The 22206-nt window shown below is 45.1% G+C and overlaps 1 protein-coding gene across 1 annotated transcript in view; it reads left to right on the top strand.

The window, feature by feature from the left end:
* The first annotated feature begins 2525 nt into the window (after nt 1-2525).
* Nucleotides 2526-22206, top strand: part of LOC132712151 (bactericidal permeability-increasing protein-like) — a 25205-nt gene continuing 5524 nt past the window's right edge. The window contains exons 1-11 of the mRNA XM_087888967.1: nt 2526-2670; nt 4081-4195; nt 5374-5502; nt 7352-7507; nt 9580-9643; nt 13444-13504; nt 13601-13692; nt 16992-17168; nt 18462-18521; nt 18630-18797; nt 20075-20163. Of these exons, the coding sequence (XP_087745093.1) occupies nt 2526-2670; nt 4081-4195; nt 5374-5502; nt 7352-7507; nt 9580-9643; nt 13444-13504; nt 13601-13692; nt 16992-17168; nt 18462-18521; nt 18630-18797; nt 20075-20163 (1256 nt within the window). The remainder of the gene's footprint in view (nt 2671-4080; nt 4196-5373; nt 5503-7351; nt 7508-9579; nt 9644-13443; nt 13505-13600; nt 13693-16991; nt 17169-18461; nt 18522-18629; nt 18798-20074; nt 20164-22206) is intronic.

Raw genomic sequence — 22206 nt, 5'->3', positions numbered from 1 at the left:
TCTTTTTTTTTTTTTTTTTTTTGTGCTTTGACACAAGTTTACCACAAATGATAAAATGTGCCCGTTTTTGGGTTACATTTCCAACATTTGCTAGACATATTTTTAAACATTTTAGCTATCTGTTGCTACTTTCCCTGGTTTCTGGTTTCTTAGAGTTGGTCAACCCTTGAGTCAATATATTTCTTTTATTCCTCGCCTGTTCCATCATCAGTTCTTACCTTTGTGGATTTTAGAATTATTATTCTGGGGCTTGGAAGGATTTTTCTCCCTTAATTCTCTTTCTTTGGCTAGATTCGATTTGATCCTGGCTAACTATAACTCCGGAATATATTTCCTGCATTTATTCCTGTGCAGGCAGTCTTGGACTTATGACCACAATGGAGTTCAAAATTTCTGTTGCTAAGCGAGACCGTGTTTAAGTGAATTTTGCCCCATGTTGCAACCTTTCTTGTCATGGTTGTTAAGTGAATCACCGAAGTTGTTAAGTAAATAGGAGGGTTGTGAAATCAGAATCTGGCTTCCCATTGACTTTGCTTGTCCGAAGGGGATCACTCCAACCGTCATAAGTACATGCCAGTTGCCAAGCATTTGAATTTTAATCACCTGACCACAGGGATACTGCAATGGTGGTGTGAAAAATGGTCATAAGTCACTTTTATCAGGGCCGTCGTAACTTTGAACGGTCACTAAATGAACTGAATCGGGTGCCCGTCAGTGTGGATCAGGAACTTGGAGTTTCCTGGATGAAACGGTGGTGATTTTTCTTTTCTGACAATGAGATTCGAATGTGCCAGAGGTTGAATTAAGGACGTTCACTTCCTCCTTTATCCCCTTTGTATGGACAGAGATGGGGAAATGTGGGTTTCCCCTAGTGAGCCTGGATTGACATCTTACTGGCAAGTCATCCTCAGGAGGAGGAAGTCTAAGGTTGGCTTCGAGGAGATATAAAGACCTCCGGGGACCCAAAAGGATCATTAAGTGATGATCAATGGTTGCAAGTCAGAAGAGCCGTCCTGTTAGAATCCAAGACCTTCGTAGTAAGTAATCTGATTTGATTTGAATTGAATTCAATACTTTGCGTGGGCGTGCAATGCTGAAATTTAATACTTTATTTGACCACGTGTGATTAGATGCACAAGGAATAAATTGAATATTGTATTTGGGAAAGTGTGATTAGATGCACGAGGAATAAATTCAATATTGTATTTGGTCTAGTGTAATTAGATGCATGAGGAATAAATTTAATACTTTATTTGGTCTAGTGTGATTAGACGCGTGAGGAATCAATTCAATATTTTATTTGTCCAAGTGTGATTAGACGCACGAGGAATAAATTTAATACTTTATTTGGTCAAGTGTGATTAGACGCATGAGGAATCAATTCAATATTTTATTTGTCCAAGTGTGATTAGATGTACGAGGAATAAATTTAATACTTTATTTGGTCTAGTGTGATTAGACGCATGAGGAATCAATTCAATATTTTATTTGTCCAAGTGTGATTAGACACACGAGGAATAAATTTAATAGTTTTATTTGGTCTAGTGTGATTAGATGCATGAGGAATCAATTCAGTATTTTATTTGATCAAGTGTGATTAGACACACGAGGAATAAATTTAATAGTTTTATTTGGTCTAGTGTGATTAGATGCATGAGGAATCAATTCAGTATTTTATTTGATCAAGTGTGATTAGACGCACAAGGAATAAATTCAATACTTTTATTTGGTCTAGTGTGATTAGACGCATGAGGAATCAATTCAATATTTTATTTGTCCAAGTGTGATTAGATGTACGAGGAATAAATTTAATACTTTATTTGATCTAGTGTGATTAGACGCATGAGGAATCAATTCAGTTTTTTATTTGTCCAAGTGTGATTAGATGCACAAGGAATAAATTTAGTACTTTATTTGGTCAAGTGTGATTAGACGCGTGAGGAATCAATTCAATATTTTATTTGTCCAAGTGTGATTAGACACAAGAGGAATAAATTCAATACTGTATTTGTCCAAGTGTGATTAGACGCACAAGGAATAAATAGGATAGGATAGGATAGGATAGGATAGGATAGGATAGGATAGGATAGGATAGGGAAGGGTAGGGTAGGGTAGGGAAGGGTAGAGTAGAGTAGAGTAGAGTAGAGTAGAGTAGAACAGAACAGCACAGCACAGAACAGAACAGAACAGAACAGAACAGAAGAGGTTTATTTGGCCAAGTGTGATTGGACTCACAAGGAATTTGTCTTCAAGGCAGACGCTCTCAGTGTACATGCAAAACAACAGAGTAATAATAATCCTAATAATGATGCCAATAAGATTAATTAATAATTGTTATGTTATGTTATAATATGTTATAATCAATAAAATATAATGTAACATACCATAGCATAGCATAGCATAACAACAATGACAATAATAATATAGCCGCTCATTTCACCGTTAGTGACGCTTTTGGTCACGACCTCTTGAACCCCCCCCCTCCCCGGCCAGGGTCTTTATTCTCTTCTCTTCTAGGATTCTCCATGACCGGCATGTCTAACCTTTACCTAACCATGATGATGTGGGTTCTTTTCCTGCCGATCTTCGAATCTCGCCCCCTTCTTAAAACAGAACCGAAGCGCACAGGAGCCCTGAAGCTCCAAATCACCCAGAGAGGACTGACTTATGGTGAGTTTCCGCTTGAGGTCCTCACGCTTTTTGACTTAAGGGAAGTCAAAAAAGTTCCCGGGAACTTTGTCCATTTGCAAAATAGGCAATGATGACATCATGGGAATGAGGGCATCATCAGCCAATCCAGTGGTGGGTTTCAAATTTGTTTACTACCGGTTCTGTGGGTGTGGCTTGGTGGGCGTGGCTTGGTGGGCGTGGCAGGGGAAGGGTACTGTAAAATCTCCATTCCCACCCCACTCCAGGGGAAGGATACTGCAAAATCCCCATTTCCTCCCGATCAGCTGGGACTCGGGAGGCAGAGAATAGATGGGGGCCAGTCAGGATTTTGACTACCGGTTCGCCAAACGACTCAAAATTTCCGCTACCGTTTCTCCAGAATTGGTCAGAACCGGCTGAAACCCACCTCTGAGCCAATCGTGTCTTTTTGCGTTTGGCACGATGGTGATTCCACCATCCGCCGTGCCCTTAAAACTTTCTTTTTTCAGCAAGCCGGGCTGGCTTAATATATTTTTTAAATATTTTTAATTGGTTTGTTTTATTTTTTAATTTTATTTTATACCCAATTTATATACCGCCCTTCTCCCTGAGGACTCAGGGCGGCGTACAGCCAAATAAAAATATAAATTACAAACATTAAAATAGTATTAAAAGGATATATATAAATTTGGCCCCCGTAATTTAAAAACAATAACCAACCAATTTAAAACATTTAAAAAAGTTATTTTAAATTGGAGCCAAATTAATATATATATCTTTTTAATTGTTTTTAATGTTTGTATTGGTTGTTTTTTTAATCTGGCTGTACACCGCCCTTGAGTCCCTCGGGAGAAGGTGCGGTATATAAATTCGAAATAAATAAATAAATAAAACATCTGGTGGAAATTCAGTGGGACAGTATTTCTTAACTTCAGCCATTTTAAGACGTATGGACTTCGACTCCCAGAATTCCCCAGTCGTTCTCCAAACTACTACAAATTTTTACTACCGGTTCTTGTGAACCGGTGTGAACCGGGAGCAACACATCACTGCAGTAGTCCCTATGTACATAGCCATGGCCACCCGGTCACATGACCAGCTAGCCACGCCCCCCCAATAAGCCACGCCCACAGAACCGGTTGTTAAAAAAATTGAATCCCACCACTGCATGCACGCCTTGCTTCTGCGTGTGCAGATCGCCGATGATGACATCCGGGGCAGTGGGCGGGGCCTTCCACCGGTTTTACTCGGGTTCTCACGAACCGGTCTGAACCACCTCTGTCTTAGGCCCAGGGGAACAGGATTTGGAACTGATCGTTCTCGTTGTTTTCTTTTGAACCCAGCACTGACGTCCCTCTTTTTAAGAGGCGACGTCGGTGCCGGGTTCAAAAGACGAGGGCAAGAATCGTAACCTTTGTTAACCCTTTGCAGTGAAGGACGTGGTGATAGAGATGCTGCTGTCACAACTGAGGAAGCAGCCGATCCCAGATCAAAGCAGCAGATACAACGTGCCCATGCTGGGAGAAGTCTCCATGTGGTTTTCAAAGTAAGCATGTGCCCAGATTCCTCCTCTACCAAACACAGGTAGTCCTCGACTTACGACCACAACTGAGCCCGAAGTTGTTAAGTGAGGCATTTGTGAAGGGAGATTTGCCTCCATGTTGCGTCTTTTCTCGCCCCCGTTGCTAAGCGAATCACTTCAATTGTTGAGTTAGTCACACGGTTGTTTCAGTGAATCCGGCTTCCCCATTGACTTGGCTCGTCAGAAGGCCAGAAAAGGACCGTCATAAATCCTGGTAGTCCTCGACTTACAACTGTTCATTTAGTGATCATTCAAAGTTACAACCGCACTGAAAAAAAGTGACTTACGACCATTTTTCACCCTTATGACCATTGCAGCATCCCCATGGCCACGGGATTTACAACCAGATGCTCAACGAATGGTTCATAGTTATGACGGTTGCAGTGATTATATTTTGCGACCGTCCGACAAGCAAAGTCAGATTCACTTAACAACCAGGTTACCAGTTTAACAACGGGCAGTGATTCACTTAACAAATGTGGCAAGAAGAGTTGTAAAATGGGGCAAAAACTCACTTAGCAAATTTCTCACTTAGCAACATAAATTCTGGGCTCCCTTGTGGTCGTAAATCAAGGACTACCTGTACGATGTTGCCAAGCATCCAAATTTTGATCATGGATCGTTAAGTGTGAAAAGCGGTCGTAAGTCGCTTTTTTCAGTGTTTGTTGTAATTCGAACTGTCACTAAATGAACTGTTGTAAGTCAAGGACTACCTGTACAATTTTGCTGCATTACATTTGAGCCTTTAGGTCAGAGGTCTGCAAACTTGGCAGCTTTAAGACTTGTGGACTTCAACTCCCAGAATCCTCCAGCCAGCACAGCTTTAAAACTTTAAAACAGCACTGTTTTCTTTATAAATAGAGCTCACATTTAACACCTGGCAGTGTCAGGTGTTCCACTAGAAGTGGAACCCTTGCCCCACAATCAGGAGTCTGTGAGTTCGATCCTAGGTAGAGGCAGATATTTCTCACTCTGGATACAATGAGAATATATCTGCTGAACAAAACTCCGTACTGGAGACAGGGACGGCATCCGGCCAGTAAAACACTCTGCTAACTCTGGGAAATACGTTCTTGCATGTTTAAGGAAGTAAACTTTCTACCTGCTGATGCTGATGTCTCTTTCCTTCTTCTCCTTCACAGCACCCAAATCGAACAACTTCAGGTGACGGAGTCGATGGCTTATTTTGACAAAGACAGAGGCATCAGACTGTCCATCCAAAAAGCTCACGTTCTGTTCAGTAGCAACTGGAAGATAAAACATTTATTTGGGTAACTACTTTTGTGGGATGAGCGTCTGAGGAAGGGAGCCCATGAGGCAAGTTATGGATTTGGGATTGACATGACGTATTACAGAATAATAAAGTTGGAAGGGACCTTGGAGGTCTTCTAGTCCAACCTCCTACTCAACCAAGAAACCCTACCCCATTCTCGACAAATGGCTGTCAATCTCTTCTTAAAGACTTCCAGTGATGCACCATCCAAAAACTTCTGGAGGCAAGCTGTTCCACTGGTTAATTGTCCTCACTGTTAGGAAGTTTCTCCCGAATTCCAGGTTGCTTCTCTCCTTAATTGGTTTCCATCCATTGCTTCTCCTCCTGCCTTCTGGCGCTTTGGAGAAGAGGTTGACCCCCCCTCCTCTTTGGGGCAGCCCCCCCAAATATTGGAAGACTGCTATCACAGCACTCTCTAGTCCTTCTTGAGAACAATGCCCATGAATGCCAAGGTCCTTCAAGTGATGCCCAACTGTCCACAGCTTCTTGTAATGTAGGTTGGGTAGGAATCCTATTGAAGGGTTCCCAAAAAAATCATGAGTTCAAAGTTGCATCTCTTTGGTGGTGATAAAGGTCTGAAAATGTTTTGGTTGCGTCCCATTGTTGATTGTTCCTCAACCAAGGTCAGGAGGCATTCAATTTTGGGTTCTGGCCCTACTCTTTGGAAAAGCCTTCGCTCAGAAATTAGAACTGTCCCTTCTTTCATCGTGTTTTGAATGATGGTGATGTCAGCCCTTCCCCACGGAAATTAATTGGCCCTTCTCAATTTTTTTTTTTTTGGTTCCTATTCGTGTGATCTTTATTGATAACACTAGAAGAGAATGTTTTGTTGAATTGTGGGGTCCTTGGTGCTCTGTGAATTTGGTTATTTTCTTGCCGATGTTTCATGACCCAACTAAGGAACATCAAACCACGCTCCCTTCTAGCATTGAGGAATACCTAGTTGGGTCATGAAATGACGGCAAGAAAACAATGAAGCTCAGTGAGCACCAAGGACCCCCTTCAATTCTCTCCTCGTCCATCTCCTTCTCCTCCTCCTCCTCCTCCTCTCCGCAAACCTCATTCCCTTCCAGCCTTGATGATGTTCCCCAGTTGGGTCATGAAATGATTGCAAGAAAACTATCAAGCTCAGTGAGCACCAAGGACCCCACAGTTCTCCTCCCCCTCCCCCTTCTCCTCCTCCTCCTCTTCTTCCTCCTCTTCCTCTCCCTCCTCCTCCTCTCTGCAAATCTCATTCCCTTCCAGCCTTGATGATGTTCCCTAGTTGGGTCATGAAATGATTGCAAGAAAACTATCAAGCTCAGTGAGCACCAAGGACCCCACAGTTCTCCTCCCCCTCCTCCTTCTCCTCCTCCTCTTCTTCTTCCTCCTCCTCCTCCTCTCCCTCCTCTTGCTCTCCCTCCTCCTCCTCTCTGCAAATCTCATTCCCTTCCAGCCTTGATGATGTTCCCTAGTTGGGTCATGAAATGATTGCAAAAAAAAACAATCAAGCTCAGTGAGCACCAAGGGCCCCACAGTTCTCCTCCCCCTCCTCCTTCTCCCCCTCCTCTTCTTCCTCCTCCTCCTCCTCCTCTCCCTCCTCCTCCTCTCTGCAAACCTCATTCCCTTCCAGCCTTGATGATGTTCCCTAGTTGGGTCATGAAATAATTGCAAGAAAACTATCAAGCTCAGTGAGCACCAAGGTCCCCACAGTTCTCCTCCCCCTCCTCCTCCTCTTCTTCTTCCTCCTCCTCCTCCTCTCCCTCCTCTTCCTCTCCCTCCTCCTCCTCTCTGCAAACCCCTCTCCCTTCTAGCACTGAAGATTTTAGCCAAGGTGGGTAATTCCTGGATTCTCTCCATCCCCATAGACTGGATAACGGCATAGTTCAGGCCAACATCAGTCAACTCTCCCTCTCGGTCCTGCTTGGACTGGGCACGGACTATGACGGACGGCTCCTGCTTCGGCCACTCAGTTGCGCGGCTAACATTCCGGACCTTCAGTTGACGTTTTTTGGGCCAAACAGGTAGGCCACAAACCGCTGTCCTCGTTTTCCGTCATTGTTCGTCTTAGTCATCAAAACCCAAGCCACCTTGAACTAGTCTATTCCAGGAAAGCACAGTTAGTCCTCGGTTTATGCCCAAAATTTCCATTGCTAATCCTTGATTTACGGCCAGAATTTCCGTTGCTAAGCGACAAGTGAGTTTTGCCCCATTTTATGACCTTTCTTGCCACCGTTGTTAAGTGAATCCGCGCTGTTGTTAAGTCACTAACGCAGTTGTTAAGTGAATCTGACTCCCCACCATTTTTTATTTTTTTAAAAAAATTGATTTATATGCCGCCCTTCTCCGGAGACTCAGGGCGGCTTACAGTGCGTTAAGCAATAGCCTTCATACTTTTTGTATATTTATACAAAGTCAGCTTATTGCCCCCACAAACCGGGTCCCCAATTTACCTACCTTAGAAAGGATGGAAGGCTGAGTCAACCTTGAGCCTTGGCGAGTTTCGAACCTGCAGTAATTGCAGGCAGCTGGTCTTAATAACCAGCTTAATAACAGGGTGCCTTAGACCACTGTACTACCAAGGCTCTCTTATGTCATAAAATTGTCAAAGGGGATCTTATGACCGTCATAAATATGGAATGGAACAGAATGGAAAAGAACAGAATAGAATATATGGAGTGGAAAAGAATGGAATAGTCTAGAATAGAATGGAATGGAATGGAATGGAATAGAATAGAATAGAATAGAATAGAATAGAATAGAATAGAATAGAATAGAATAGAATAGAATAGAATAGAAAATATGGAACGGAACGGAACAGAATACAATAGAATATATGGAGTGGAAAAGAATGGAATGGAATGGAATAGTCTAGTCTAGTCTAGTCTAGTCTAGTCTAGTCTAGAATAGAATAGAATAGAATAGAATAGAATAGAATAGAATAGAATAGAATAGAGCAGAAAATAGAATAGAATAGAATAGAATAGAGCAAAGCAGAGCAGAGCAGAGCAGAAAATAGAGTAGAGTAGAGTAGAGTAGAGTAGAGTAGAGTAGAATAGAATAGAATAGAATAGAGTAGAGTAGAATAGAATAGAGTAGAATAGAATAGAATAGAATAGAGTAGAGTAGAGTAGAATAGAATAGAATAGAATAAAATAGAATAGAATAGAATAGAATAGAATAGAATAGAATAGAATAGAATAGAATAGAATAGAATAGAATAGAAAATATGGAACGGAACGGAACAGAATACAATAGAATATATGGAGTGGAAAAGAATGGAATGGAATGGAATAGTCTAGTCTAGTCTAGTCTAGTCTAGTCTAGTCTAGAATAGAATAGAATAGAATAGAATAGAATAGAATAGAATAGAGCAGAAAATAGAATAGAATAGAATAGAATAGAGCAAAGCAGAGCAGAGCAGAGCAGAAAATAGAGTAGAGTAGAGTAGAGTAGAGTAGAGTAGAGTAGAATAGAATAGAATAGAATAGAGTAGAGTAGAATAGAATAGAGTAGAATAGAATAGAATAGAATAGAGTAGAGTAGAGTAGAATAGAATAGAATAGAATAAAATAGAATAGAATAGAATAGAATAGAATAGAATAGAATAGAATAGAATAGAATAGAATAGAATAGAATAGAATAGAATAGAAAATATGGAACGGAACGGAACAGAATACAATAGAATATATGGAGTGGAAAAGAATGGAATGGAATAGGATAGGATAGGATAGGATAGAATAGGATAGAATAGAATAGTATTAAAAATACAGTAGTATAACAGAAGTGGTCGGTCCAGAAAAGGTTGGCCATCCCTGCCCTCTACTATTTCAGACAAATGGTTGTCCCTCCCATCTCTCCTTAAAAGCCTCCAGTGATGGAGCACCCAGAACTTCTGAAGGCAACTTCTATTCCACTGGTTAATTGTCCCCACTGTTAGGAAGTTTCCTTCCTCAGCGTCTCAGTGGTCAATGCTCCTTCCCCAATGCTCTTTTGTAAGACCCCCCCTCCCTCACTGAACAACCCCCCCCCCAATCAAAAGTCATGGCAGTGACCGAACCCATTTCATCCTGAGATGCTTGCTTTCTTCTTGCAGCCACTTCTACAATTTGGTCTCTCAAAGTTTCAAGAAGGCCCTGATCTTCGATCTACACCAGGAGGTAAGATTTGGGGTCTCTTCCTCTCAAAGCAGGCCCTCCCGTCGACCGAGGTCAAAAGCCACCGGGTGTCCATCCATCTTCATTGGCTCCACCGCTTCCTTAACAGCCTTTCAAATGCAAAGTTTTTTTTTTTTTTTTTAATTCAGAATGGAGCTGGAAGGGACCTTGGAGGTCTTCTAGTCCAGCCCCCTGCTCAAGCAGGAGAAACTATACTATTTCAGAGAAGTGACTGTCTACGTCCTCATTTGACCGACCTTGGAAGGGCTGAGTCGACCTTGAGCTGGTCAGAATCGAACTCCAGACTGTGGGCAAGAGTCAGCCTTCAATACTGATTTCTAACCACTGGGCCACCAGATCATAGAATAGGTGATTAGATAGATAGATAGATAGATAGATAGATAGATAGATAGATAGATAGATAGATAGATAGATAGAGACACAAAGCTAGCTAGCTAGCTAGCTAGATGATAGGAAGATAGATGATAGTTAGATAGATAGTTAGATAGATAATTAGATAGCTAGATAGCTAGATAGCTAGATAGCTAGATAGCTAGCTAGATAGATAGATAGATGATAGGTAGGTAGATAGATAGATAGATAGATAGATAGGTAGATAGGTAGGTAGATAGATAGATGATAGGTAGGTAGGTAGATAGATAGGTAGGTAGGTAGATAGATAATGATAGATGAGAGAGAAAGACAAAAGATAGATAGATAGATGATAGATAGATAGATAGATAGATAGATAGATAGATAGATAGATAGATAGATGGATGATAGGTAGGTAGGTAGATAGATAGGTAGATAGATAGATGATAGGTAGGTAGATAGATGAGAGAGAAACAGACACAAAAATAGATTATTATTATTATTATTATTATTATTATTATTATTATTATTATTATTATTATTATTATTATTATTATTTTATTTCTACACCACCCTTCTCCCGAAGGACTCAGGGCGGTGTACAGCCTATTAAAAGCACAAGACAAACATCAATTAAAATAATTTAAAATTATTAAATAATTCGGCTCAATTTAAAACCCCAGAAATTTAAAAAGTTTTTAAGAAGAATCCTTCTAGACCATTTGGGGGCAAGAGGCTGACTCTGTAAACCGCTTAGAGAAGGCTGGAAAGCGGTACATGAGTGCTATTCCTATCCGTAACTTTTTTCAGCGACGTAACTTTGAAGGCTCACGAAACGGGTGGTCGTAAGTCGAGGACTACCTGTGAGATATGGGTTCGCTTCTCTATCAGCGCACCTATCGGGGAGTGAACGGAAACCACAACGGCCCGCACAAAGAGCCCGGCACAGGATCTTCCGTGAAGTGATCGGTGTCAGATTCTTGGCTGACACCTGATTCTCATGGAGCCTTTTTCAAACGAGATTTATGAGAAGGGGAAGACGAGAAGTTTCCCCTGATTTCAACAAATGGATTGTCTTTCATTTCGAGAGCCCAATTTATCTTTCAGCTTGTTAGCGCCGAGATTATTTTTCCCAAGGTCCTTTCTCTGAATTGGGGGCCTCCGTTGCTTTTTTTCCCCCACCCCCCCCTCCCCAGCCAGGTGGAATGCACAGGTGTCGGTCGATAGTTTCCCAGCCACCTCCTGCATCCTTCCGCAGAAGATGGGCAGATGCAGGTGGAAGGGAAGGCTCTAATTTCAATCAAAGGGCTCACCTGTCCGGTGGCAGAAGGCGGTGAGCAGGTGACATTGCTGGACAGATGGGTAGAGAGCCTAGAAATGGTCCATCCATTGTCCTCGCCCTACCTGTTCACCTGTCCGGTTTGCACACTGTTTTTTTTTCTTGATGCCGAAGATTTCAAGGTGGTCTGGAGGACATTTTATCCAGGGGTGAAATCAGTGGTGAAATCGAAAATTTGTTAATACCGGTTCTGTGGGCATGGCTTGGTGGGGGGGGGGGAGAACGGGGTAATGTGACTGGGTGGGCATGGCCAATCTTTTTTTTTTTTTTACTTTTAAAACCATTTTTTTAAAAAACCCTCTGCCTATCAGGCAACTCAGCTGGGATCGTCAGAGCTTGGATCGTCAGAGCCATTTAAAAGAAAAAACTTTTTTTCTTTTAAATGGCTCTGACGATCCCAGCTGAGTTGCCTGATCGTCAGAGGCATTTAAAAGAAAAAAAAGGCTCTGATGATCGCGCGGCTCAGCTGGGCATGGGGGGGTGGGGGCAGGGATTTTTGCTACCAGTTCTCGGAACTGCCCGCCGCCATCGCTACCTACTCGCCCAAGCCGGTCTGAATCGGGAGCATTTCACCGGTAGCGATGGAGGCGGGTGATTCGGAGAACTGGCAGCAAAAATCCCTGTCCCCCCCCCCCATTGCTCAGCTGAGCTGCACAATCATCAGAGGCTTTTTTTTTACTTTTAAAAGCATTTTTTATACAACCTCTTTGGCCGAAAAAATGCTTGTAAAAGTAAAAAAAAAAAGCCTCTGATGATCGCACGGTTCAGCTGGGATCGTCAAAGTCTTTTAAAAGAAAAAAAGCCTCTGCCGATCAGGCAATTCGGCTTGGATCGTCAGAGGCATTTAAAAAGAAAAAAAAGCCTCTGACAAACAGGCAAGTCAGCTGGGATCGTCAGAGCCTTTTGAAAGCATTTTTTTTACAACTTCTTCGCCAAAGAGGTTGTAGAAAAAATGGTTTTAAAAGTAAAAAAATTAAAAAATGGCCACGCCCACCCAGTCACATTACCCTCCCCCCCAAGCCACGCCCATAGAACCGGTAGTAACAAATTTTTTATCCTCCCTGTAGTGTAGGCTGGGATGAAGAAAAGAGGTAGGATACCAAAAAAGTTTCTGACATGAGGTTGTGACCTACAGGATTTCTTTGACTTCTCAACCCTACGTTGAGTGACGGTTCGAACTTCAAAAACGGTCAAAAAAGTGACTTATGACTTTTCACACTTACGACCGTCGTAGCATCCATGATCAAAATTTGGTACCCTTGGCCATTGACTCGTATTTTGTGGCGGTCGCAGTGTCCCGGGGGTCACGCAATCCCCTTTTGCGACTTTTGCAACAAGCAAAGTCGACGGGGAAGCCCGATTCACTTAACAACCGTGTGACTCATTTAAGAACGGCAGTGGTTTGCTTAACTATGATGGCAGGAAAAGGGGGCAAAATGGAGTAAAACTCACTTAACGACTGTTTTGCTTAGCAATGGAAATTTGGGGCTCGATTGTGGTCGTTAAGTCAAGGACTACCTGTATATAGGTTACCAGGTGATAATTGACGGGTTGGGAATTTAGGCGTCGACTCCAGATGTGTCTGGAGGACATCAAAGACCAGATGTCAGAGCTGCCATCTCACGCCTGCACTTCACATTCATGTACTGCCAGTCTGCCATAAACTTTGGGGGAAGGGAGCTGGATGGGAGGGGGGGGGGAAAGTCAACGGCTCATCGTACCTTCTAGAGACACAACTTCAAAGTCCGACAGCTGGGAACGGCGTGCAAATCCACCCCGCCCCCGTCTACAATTGAAGAGACGGTTCCCAAAACATTTTATCTGAATATGATTGGACAAAGGGAAAGAATGAGCAATGAGAAGGGACTAATGGGAGAAAGTTATCTGGGAAAATTTGGCGCGCGAATCTCAGTTCTGGCTTTGCTATCCATTTGACCTTTAGTCAAGCATACCTTTCAGTACAAATGGAGTCGAGGGTCTTTCCTGCTTGTTGGACCAAGTTGGACAGGACTGACACTAGAGAACTGAAAACGTTTTTCCCTGTGCTGCCCATCTCTTCTTTTTTCATGAACAGGTTTTCCTTTTCTTCCAGGTATGCATGGAGGTCATTGAATCCATTTACGCTTTTTCACGGCATTTGAGTAGCACAAATTGTGAGTACGCCTACCACGATCGAGTTCAAACCCAGCTTCCTCTCCATCCTAGGCTCCATCAGATCTTGAATGTTGCTTTCTCTTGATCTTCTCTAGCCCAGGTCCAGATAGACTCCGTAGCAGGGATCAGCTACTCCTTGGTGAGCAAACCAGAAATTGAAGAGGATCGATGTAATCTGGACATCAAGGTAATGGCAGACGCACACAACATTAATCTCAGTTAATCTGTGATCCCTCGGTTACTTTTTAAATTCTAAAGAGTGCAGAGAAGAGCAGCTACGGTGATCAAAGACGTGGAGGCTAAATCATATGAAGAACGGTTGCAGGAAAATGGGTATGGTTAGTCTAGGGCAGTGGTGGCTAATCTTTTTCTCTTTGGGTGCCAAAAGCATGCTTGCATAAACATGCCGGCACCCATAATGCAATGCGTGCACCTCGTACGACCCCCGCAATCCTCCCGCGCATGCACATATGACTCCCTCCCCCTCACGCATGTGCGCGAGGGGTGGGATTTAAAATTTTTAGCAACCTGCTCCACGGGCCCATTTCTGGACTTCTGTAACTTCTGGGAGGCCCATATTTCGCCCTCCCCAGGCTCCGGAGGCTTAACCTGAGCCGCCGGGAAGGCAAAAACAGCCTCCCCAGGCTCTGGAGGCCCCTCCAGAGGCTGGAAACAGGCTCGTTTCCGCACTTTGTGAACATGCACGCCGCTCCCCCCGCGCTTCCCCTGCCCCCCCCGTGTATGCATGCATGACCCCCCGCGCATGTACACCCGTCTCCCACATGCACCCCGCCCCCTGCGCATCCTGAAAATCAGCTGGCAGGCAGGAGGCTTAGTTTCCAAAGCCCCTGAAGGCAGGACAAGAAGCAACAGGTAGAAACTCATCAAGGAGAGAAGCAACCTGGAACTAAGGAGAAACTTCCTAACAGTGAGGACAATTAATCCGTGGAACTGCTTGCCACCAGAAATCGTGGGAACTCCATCACTGGATGTTTTTAAAAAGAGACTGGAAAGTTGCTTGTCTGAAAATGTCTAGGGCCGTGATGGCGAAACTATGGCATGTATGTCAGAGGTGGCACGCAGAGCAATCTCTGTGGGCACACGGGCACGGAGCACCGGAAAACGGCCTGAAAAGGGCACGAAAAACTGCCAAACAAAGGCTGTTAATAAACTGTCTTAACAGCCTACCAGAATTCTAAGATAAGGTAATCGCAGTCTTACTAGAGTTGGCAGAAAGCCCAGAAGCAATTTGCAGAGAATCCAGCCGCGAAGGAGATTGAACTAAAGTTGTTCTCTATAGCTTGTTGCAATCGGCATTCCTCCTTAAATAGGCTAAGGGAGTGGCCAATTAGCCCCAAGCCTTCCTCTCGAGGAGCCACTCCTGCCTTTTGGCAGCTCTGTGTGCCCGTGCATCGAGAAAAGGCTCCTCCTCTTCATCCTCTTCGCTTCTGGAGGTTCTGAAGGCCCCGGCTGAATCCCCGCCTCTGGCACCACATCCAGCCTCCTCATTGTCTGACTCGAGTGCCAGCTGCACAGGCTGCTGGTGCAACATCACACCAGCCTCCTCGCTGTCGGAATCAGCTACTAGCTGCACAGGCCGCTGACGGGCCACAACAGTATCCCTGAGGATGCTCTTGCGCCTTCTGGAATGAAATCCAGTGGGAAAAATGGACTTCAAGAATAACATTGTCCGTGTTTCCCACGTGGGGTAAGCTGTGCTGAAGGAATCAACAGAATTCAGGCAACTGAGAAGTTTGCAGAAGCTCCTTGAGTCAGAAGTCAAACTAGCTCAGCTGATTCAAAGCAGGAGAAAGAGAAGGAGAACCTGGAAGGAAATTGAAGCGACGCAGGTCGTCCTCAATTTACGACCGCAATTGTCACACACACACACACCCCCCCCAAATTTCTGTGGCTAAGCAAGACAGTTGTTCAGTGAGTTTGGCCCCCATTTTACGATCTTTCTTGCGGTGGTTAAGTTAGTAACACGGTTGTTAAGTGAATCCGGCCACATAATCCCAGGACAACATGATCCCAGGACATTGCAAACGTCATAACTATGAGTCAGTTGCCAACCGTCTGAATTTTGATCACGTGCGCCGGTTGTAAGTGTGAAAAAAATTGTAACTTCGAACGGTCGGTAAATGAATGGTTGTAGGTTGGAAATTCCTCCTTTTTTCTTCTTTTTTCTTTCTTTCTTCTTCTTCTCCTTCTTTCTCCTCCTCCTCCTTCCTATTCCTTCCTCGTCTTCTTCTTCTCCTCCTCCTCCTCCTTTTCTTCTTCTTCTCCTTCCTCTTCTTGTTCTTTCTCCTCCTCCTCCTCCTCCTCCTCCTCCTCCTCCTCCTCTTCATCGTCTTCTCCTCCTCCTCCTTCCCCTTCCTCTTCCCTTCCTCTTCTTCTTCCTCCTCCTCCCCCTTCCTCTTCTTCTTCTTTTTCCTCCTCCTCCTTCCTCTTTCTCGTCTTCTCCTTCTTCTCCTCCTCCTCCTCTTCTCCTCCTCCTTCCTATTTCTCCTCTTCGTCATCTTCTTCTTCTCCTCCTCCTCCTCCCTTCTCCTTCCCTTCCTCTTCTTCTTTCTCCTCCTCCTCCCTCTCCCCCTCCTCCTTCCTCTTCTTTCTCCTCCTCCTCCTTCCTCGTCTCCTCCTACTCCTTCCCCTTCTCCTACCTTTCCTCTTCTTCTTTCTCCTCCTCCTCCCTCTCCCCCTCCCTCTTCCTCCTCCTCCTTCCTCTTCCTCATCTCTTCCTCCTCCTCCTTCTTCCTTCTCCTCCTCTTCTCTTCCTCCTCCTCCTCCCCCTTCTCCTTCCCTTCCTCTTCTTTCTCCTCCTCCTCCTTCCTCTTCCTCGTCTTCTCCTCCTCCTCCTCCTTCTTCTTTCTCCTCCTCCTCCTTCTCCTTCCTATTCCTCTTCTTCGTCGTCTTCTTCTCCTCCTCCTCCTCCTACCTTTCCTCTTCTTCTTTCTCCTCCTCCTCCCTCTCCTCCTTCCTCTTCCTCCTCCTCCTTCCTCTTCCTCATCTCTTCCTCCTCCTCCTTCTTCTTCCTTCTTCTTCCTTCTCCTCCTCTTCTCTTCCTCCTCCTCCTCCTCCTCCCCCTTCTCCTTCCTCTTCTTCTTTCTCCTCCTCCTCCCTCTCCCCCTCCTCCTTCCTCTTCTTTCTCCTCCTCCTCCTTCCTCTTCCTCCTCTTCGTCTTCTTCTTCTCCTCCTCCTCCTCCTTCCCTTCTCCTTCCTTTCCTCTTCTTCTTTCTCCTCCTCCTCCTCCCTCTCCCCCTCCTCCTTCCTCTTCTTCCTCCTCCTCCTTCCTCTTCCTCATCTCCTCCTCCTCCTCCTCTTCTTCTTCTTCCTTTTTCTTCTTTCTCCTCCTCTTCTCCTCTTCCTCCTCCTCCTCCTCCTCCTCACTCTATGCAACCCATGGTTGAATGGGTTAGGTCCTTTTGACCATAAGGAGAAGCTCACACGTGGGACTTAGTTTACCATTTCTCCTCTCTTGCCTTTCAGGGGAAATTCTTCTTGTTCAAACAGCGCCAAGCAATCTCTCTCGCGCCCATCCCCATCTTCCTACCCAACCGGTCACGCTCCATGATTGTAATTGGGGTCTCCGATGTTTTGGTCAACTCAGCAGCTTTTGTATATTTTATTGGAAATAAATTACGGGTGAAATTAACCGAAGAGATGGTAAGAGTCCTCCAGGGATTATCCCATCTTGAAGGAGACCTTTTTTCCTTCAAGGAGGAGGAGAAGGAGGAAGAGGAGGGAAAGGGAAAGAAGAAAGAGGAGGAGGAGAACAATGATGAGGGGGAGGAGGAAGACGAGGAAAAAGGGAAGGAGGAAGAGGAGGGAAAGGGAAGGAGGAGGAGGAGGAAGAAGAAGAGAAGGGGAAGAAGAAGGAGGGGGAGGAGGAAGAGGAGGGGAAGGGGAAGAAGGAGGAGGAAGAGGAGAAGGAGGAAGAGAAGGGGAAGGGGAAGAAGAAGGAGGAGGAGGAGAATAATGATGAGGGGGAGGAGGAAGACGAGGAAAAAGGGAAGGAGGAAGAGGAGGGAAAGGGAAGGAGGAGGAGGAGGAGGAAGAAGAGAAGGGGAAGAAGAAGGAGGAGAGGAGGGGGAGGAGGAAGGGAAGGGGAAGAAGGAGGAGGAAGAGGAGAAGGAGGAAGAGAAGGAGAAGGGAAAGAAGAAAGAGGAGGAGGAGAACAATGATGAGGGGGAGGAGGAAGACGAGGAAAAAGGGAAGGAGGAAGAGGAGGAAGAAGAAGAGAAGGGGAAGAAGGAGGGGGAGGAGGAAGAGGAGAAGGAGGAAGAGGAGGGGAAGGGGAAGAAGGAGGAGGAAGAGGAGAAGGAGGAAGAGAAGGGGAAGGGGAAGAAGAAGGAGGAGGAGGAGAACAATGATGAGGGGGAGGAGGAAGACGAGGAAAAAGGGAAGGAGGAAGAGGAGGGAAAGGGAAGGAGGAGGAGGAAGAAGAAGAAGAGAAGGGGAAGAAGAAGGAGGGGAGGAGGGGGAGGAGGAAGAGGAGGGGAAGGGGAAGAAGGAGGAGGAAGAGGAGAAGGAGGAAGAGAAGGAGAAGGGAAAGAAGAAAGAGGAGGAGGAGAACAATGATGAGGGGGAGGAGGAAGAGGAGGAAAAAGGGAAGGAGGAAGAGGAGGGAAAGGGAAGGAGGAGGAGAAGGAAGAAGAGAAGGGGAAGAAGAAGAAGGAGGGGGAGGAGGAAGAGGAGAAGGAGGAAGAGAAGGGGAAGGGGAAGAAGGAGGAGGAAGAGGAGGGGGATAGGGAGGAGGAGGAAGAAGAGGAGGAAGAGAAGGGGAAGAGGAGAAGGAGGAAGAGGAGGGGAAAGGGAAAAAGGAGGAGGAGGAGGAGGAAGGGATTGGAGAGTCATTTGTCCAAAATGGTATAGGCTCTCTTGCTTGAGCAGCGGGTTGGACTAGATGATCTCCAACTCTGTTGTTCTATATTCTAAAGAAATCCGTTCCCCTTTCAGATACCCAAAAGGTCCCCAATTCGCTTGAATACCCAAAGCATGGGATACTTTTTACCCGAGGTAAGCAAACTGATGGGTTGGGGAATCAGGCAGAGGGTTGGGGTGGAGACGGGGGGAGATGGGTGGATCTTGGGTGGATCTCCAGCCTCCGCTCGTCTTCCTCTGCAGCTGAGGAGGTGGTTTTCACCAATGCCCATGGAGCTGCACCTGGCAGCCCGGAAGGAGCCGGAGCTGCACTTCCACCCTGGGGGTCTGGATGCCATCGTCCTGGGCCGGCTGGAGGCCTTTGTGGTCCGGCCCAATAGCAGCCTGATGAACGTATTCACCCTCAACATCGTAAGCATCGGGGCAGGGAAAGGGGTCAGGTTGGGCAGGAGGGAGACGGGCGGAAATGAATCCCAGCCCAACTCAGGTGTGTGGGCAGGGTAGGGTTGAAAAGCCTCTGAGATTAGAAGAAAGGGAGCGGGAGAAGAGGAGAGGAGAGGAGAGGAGAGGAGAGGAGAGGAGAGGAGAGGAGAGGAGAGGAGAGGAGAGAAGAGAAGAGAAGTGTAGAGAGGAGAAGAGAAGATAAAAGGAGAGAAGAGTAGAGAAGAGAAGTGTAGAGAGAAGAGAAGAGAGAGAAGAGGAGAGTAGAGAAGAGTAGAGAAGAATAAAGAAGGGAAGAGAAAAGGAGAGAAGAGTAAAGAGTAGAGTAGATAGTAGAGAAGAGAAAAGGAGAGAAGAAAAGAGTAGAGAAGAGTAGAGAAGAATAAAGAAGGGAAGAGAAAAGGAGAGAAGAGTAAAGAATAGAGTAGATAGTAGAGAAGAGAAGAGAAGAGTAGAGAAGAGTAGAGAGTAGAGTAGAGTAGAGTAGGGAAGGGAAGGGAAGGGAAGGGAAGGGAAGAGGTGGAGTAGGAACTAGGAGACAGGAAGAGGAAGAGAAGAGGAGAATGAAGAAGAGGAAGGAGGAGGAAGGAAGGAGAAGGAAGGAAGAGGAAATAGCAGATGGGAGGAGGAGAAAAAGAATAATAAGAGGAGAAGGAGGAAATATGGAGGGGGAGGAAGGTAGGAAGAGGAAGGAAGATGAAGGAGAAGGAAGAGTAGAAGAAGAGTAGAAGGGGAAATAGGAGGTGGAAGAGGAAATAAGAGAGAGGAGGAAGAGAAAAGAGAAGATAAAAGGTGGAATAGGATCTAGGAGACGGGAGGAGGAGGAAGAGAAGAGTAAGAGAAGAGGAGAAGAAGGAAATATGGAGGAAATGGAAAGGAGGGAAGAAGAGGAAGAGAGGTGGAGGAGGACAAAGGAAGAAGGAGGGGGAAGAACAGAGGAAGGAGCAGGAGAAAAGAAGGAATTAAGAGGAGGACAAAAAAGGAGGAAGAAGGTCTCCAACACTGATAGTCCAGTGAACATGCATCTAACACGCATGTAAATAAGACTCAGTCTTACTCAATCACATGCACTTCAGACTATTTCCAGAGGGTCTGGCTGCCTTCAGAAGAGGCTCCCTGTGACCCCCTTCTTGGGAGTCAAGACCACCAGGCCAATGCCTGCTTCTCCAACTCCTCCTTGGAGGCCACAGTGGAGTAGGCACTCCGGGCTCTTCGGCACCTGAACTATGTTTTCTTGTTACTCCTAGGACTGCAACTTCACGGCAAACATCCTTTTAGAAGGCGTCCATTCGGGCAACTTCTTTGCCAAAATTGGGGGCTCGTTGGTCCTCCGAGGGTAAGTCTCCTTCTTGCCTTGCTCCCCTTCCCCTTCCGTCTTCCTGTTGTGGCCCGTCAGCAGCCTGTGCATCTAGTAGCTGATTCCGACAGCGAGGAGGCTGGTGTGGTGCTGCGCCAGCAGCCTGTGCAACTGGCACTCGAGTCGGACAGTGAGGAGGCTGGAGAAGATGTGGTGCCAGAGGCGGGGATTCAGCCAGGGCCTTCAGAAGCTCCCATAAGTGAAGAGGAAGAAGAGGAGGAGCCTCTTCTCAACGCACGGGCGCGCAGAGCTGCCCAAAGGCAGGAGTGGCTCCTCAGGAGGAGGCCTCCTCGAGAGTAAGGCTTGGGGCTAATTGGCCACTCCCTTAGCCTATTTAAGGAGGAACGCCGACTGAAGCAATTTATAGGGAACAACTTTAGTTCATTCTCCTTCACGTCTGGATTCTCTGCAAATTGCTTCTGGGCTTTCTGCCAACTCTAGTAAGACTGATTACCTTATCTTAGAATTCTGGTAGGCTGTTAAGACAGTTTATTAACAGCCTTTGGTTGATAAAGACTGAGTTATTTGAGTAAAATAAGCTTTGTATAGAGTTTGTAAGTGCTACGTTCTTTGGGGTCCGTAGCTGGGGCAGAACACTTCCCAAAGTATGTCTCCTGTTTGCAGGAAGTCCTCGACTTATGTCCATTCCATTTAGCAGATGCGTTAACGAGGGCAGTGACTTACAACCAGTCCTCACACACTTAAAAACCGTTGCAGCATCCCACAATCACCTTATAAAAATTAAGATGCCCGACAATCCGCAGGTACAGAAAGTCCTCGACTTACGATGGTTCATTTAATGACCGTTCGAGGTTACAGTGACACTGGAAAAGTGGCTGACGGTCATTTTTCATGCTTTGTAGCGTCCGTCCCCATGGACACGCGATCAAAATTCAGATGCTTGGCAAATGGTTTCGTATTTATAACGGTCGCAGTGTCCCCATGTGTGTGTGTGTGTGTGTGTCATGTGATCCCCAGTTGCAAACTTCTGACGAGCAAAGTCAACAGGAAAACCTGATTCCACTTAGTGACTTTGGTGCTAACTTAAACAACTGCAGGGATTCACTTAACCACTGTGGTAAGAAAGGTCATAAAATGGGACACTTCACAAATGTTCCACAATGATTTTAAATTGGGGTATTTTAAATTTTTGGGGTTTTAAACCGGCCAAATCTATTTAATTATTTTAATTTTTAATCATTGTTTTGTCTTGTGTTTTTAAATTGGCTGTACACCGCCCTGAGTCCTTCGGGAGAAGGGCGGTATAGAAATAAAATTATTATTATTATTATTATTATTATTATTATTATTATTATTATTATTATTAATTATTATTATTATTATTATTATTATTATTATTATTATTATTATTATTATTATTATTATTATTATTATTATTATTATTATTAGCAACAGAAATTGTGGGCTCAATTGTGGTCACAAGTCGAGGATCTACTGTATATAAAAATTGGGCTGAGGAGGCCTGAGTTGAGAAAATTAGAACAGAACAGAACAGAACAGAACAGAATAGAACAGAGTTGGAAGGAACCTTGGAGGTCTTCTAGTCCAACCCCCTTTCATATGTACCATTTCAGACAAATGGTTGTCACTTCTTAAAAACTTCCAGTATTGGAGCACCCACAACTTCTAGTGGCAAGCTGTTCCACTGATTAATTGTTCCAACTATCAGGAAATTTCTCCTGAGTTCTAGGTTGCTTCTCTCCTTGGTGAGTTTCCATCCGTTGCTTCTTGTCCTGCCTTCAGGGGCTTTGGAGAATAGATTGACCCCCCTCAACTCTTCTTTGGGGCAGCCCCTCAAATATTGGAGCACTGCTATCATGTCACCCCTAGTCCTTCTTTCCATTAAACTAGACAGACCCAAATCCTGCAGCCGATCTTCCTATATCTTAGCCTGAGTCCTCCTTGAGAATCCCAGCTTCATTCAGTTCAGGGGTGAAATCCAACAGGCTCTGACAGATTCTGGCAAACTGGTAGCGGAAATTTTGAGCAGTTCGGAGAACA

This window comes from Pantherophis guttatus, chromosome 3, assembly GCF_059756535.1.
Source record: "Pantherophis guttatus breed Tessera chromosome 3, ASM5975653v1, whole genome shotgun sequence".
Taxonomy (NCBI): domain Eukaryota; kingdom Metazoa; phylum Chordata; class Lepidosauria; order Squamata; family Colubridae; genus Pantherophis; species Pantherophis guttatus.
The sequence above is the reverse complement of the archived record's forward strand: the minus strand, read 5'-3'. Positions and strand labels throughout refer to the sequence as shown.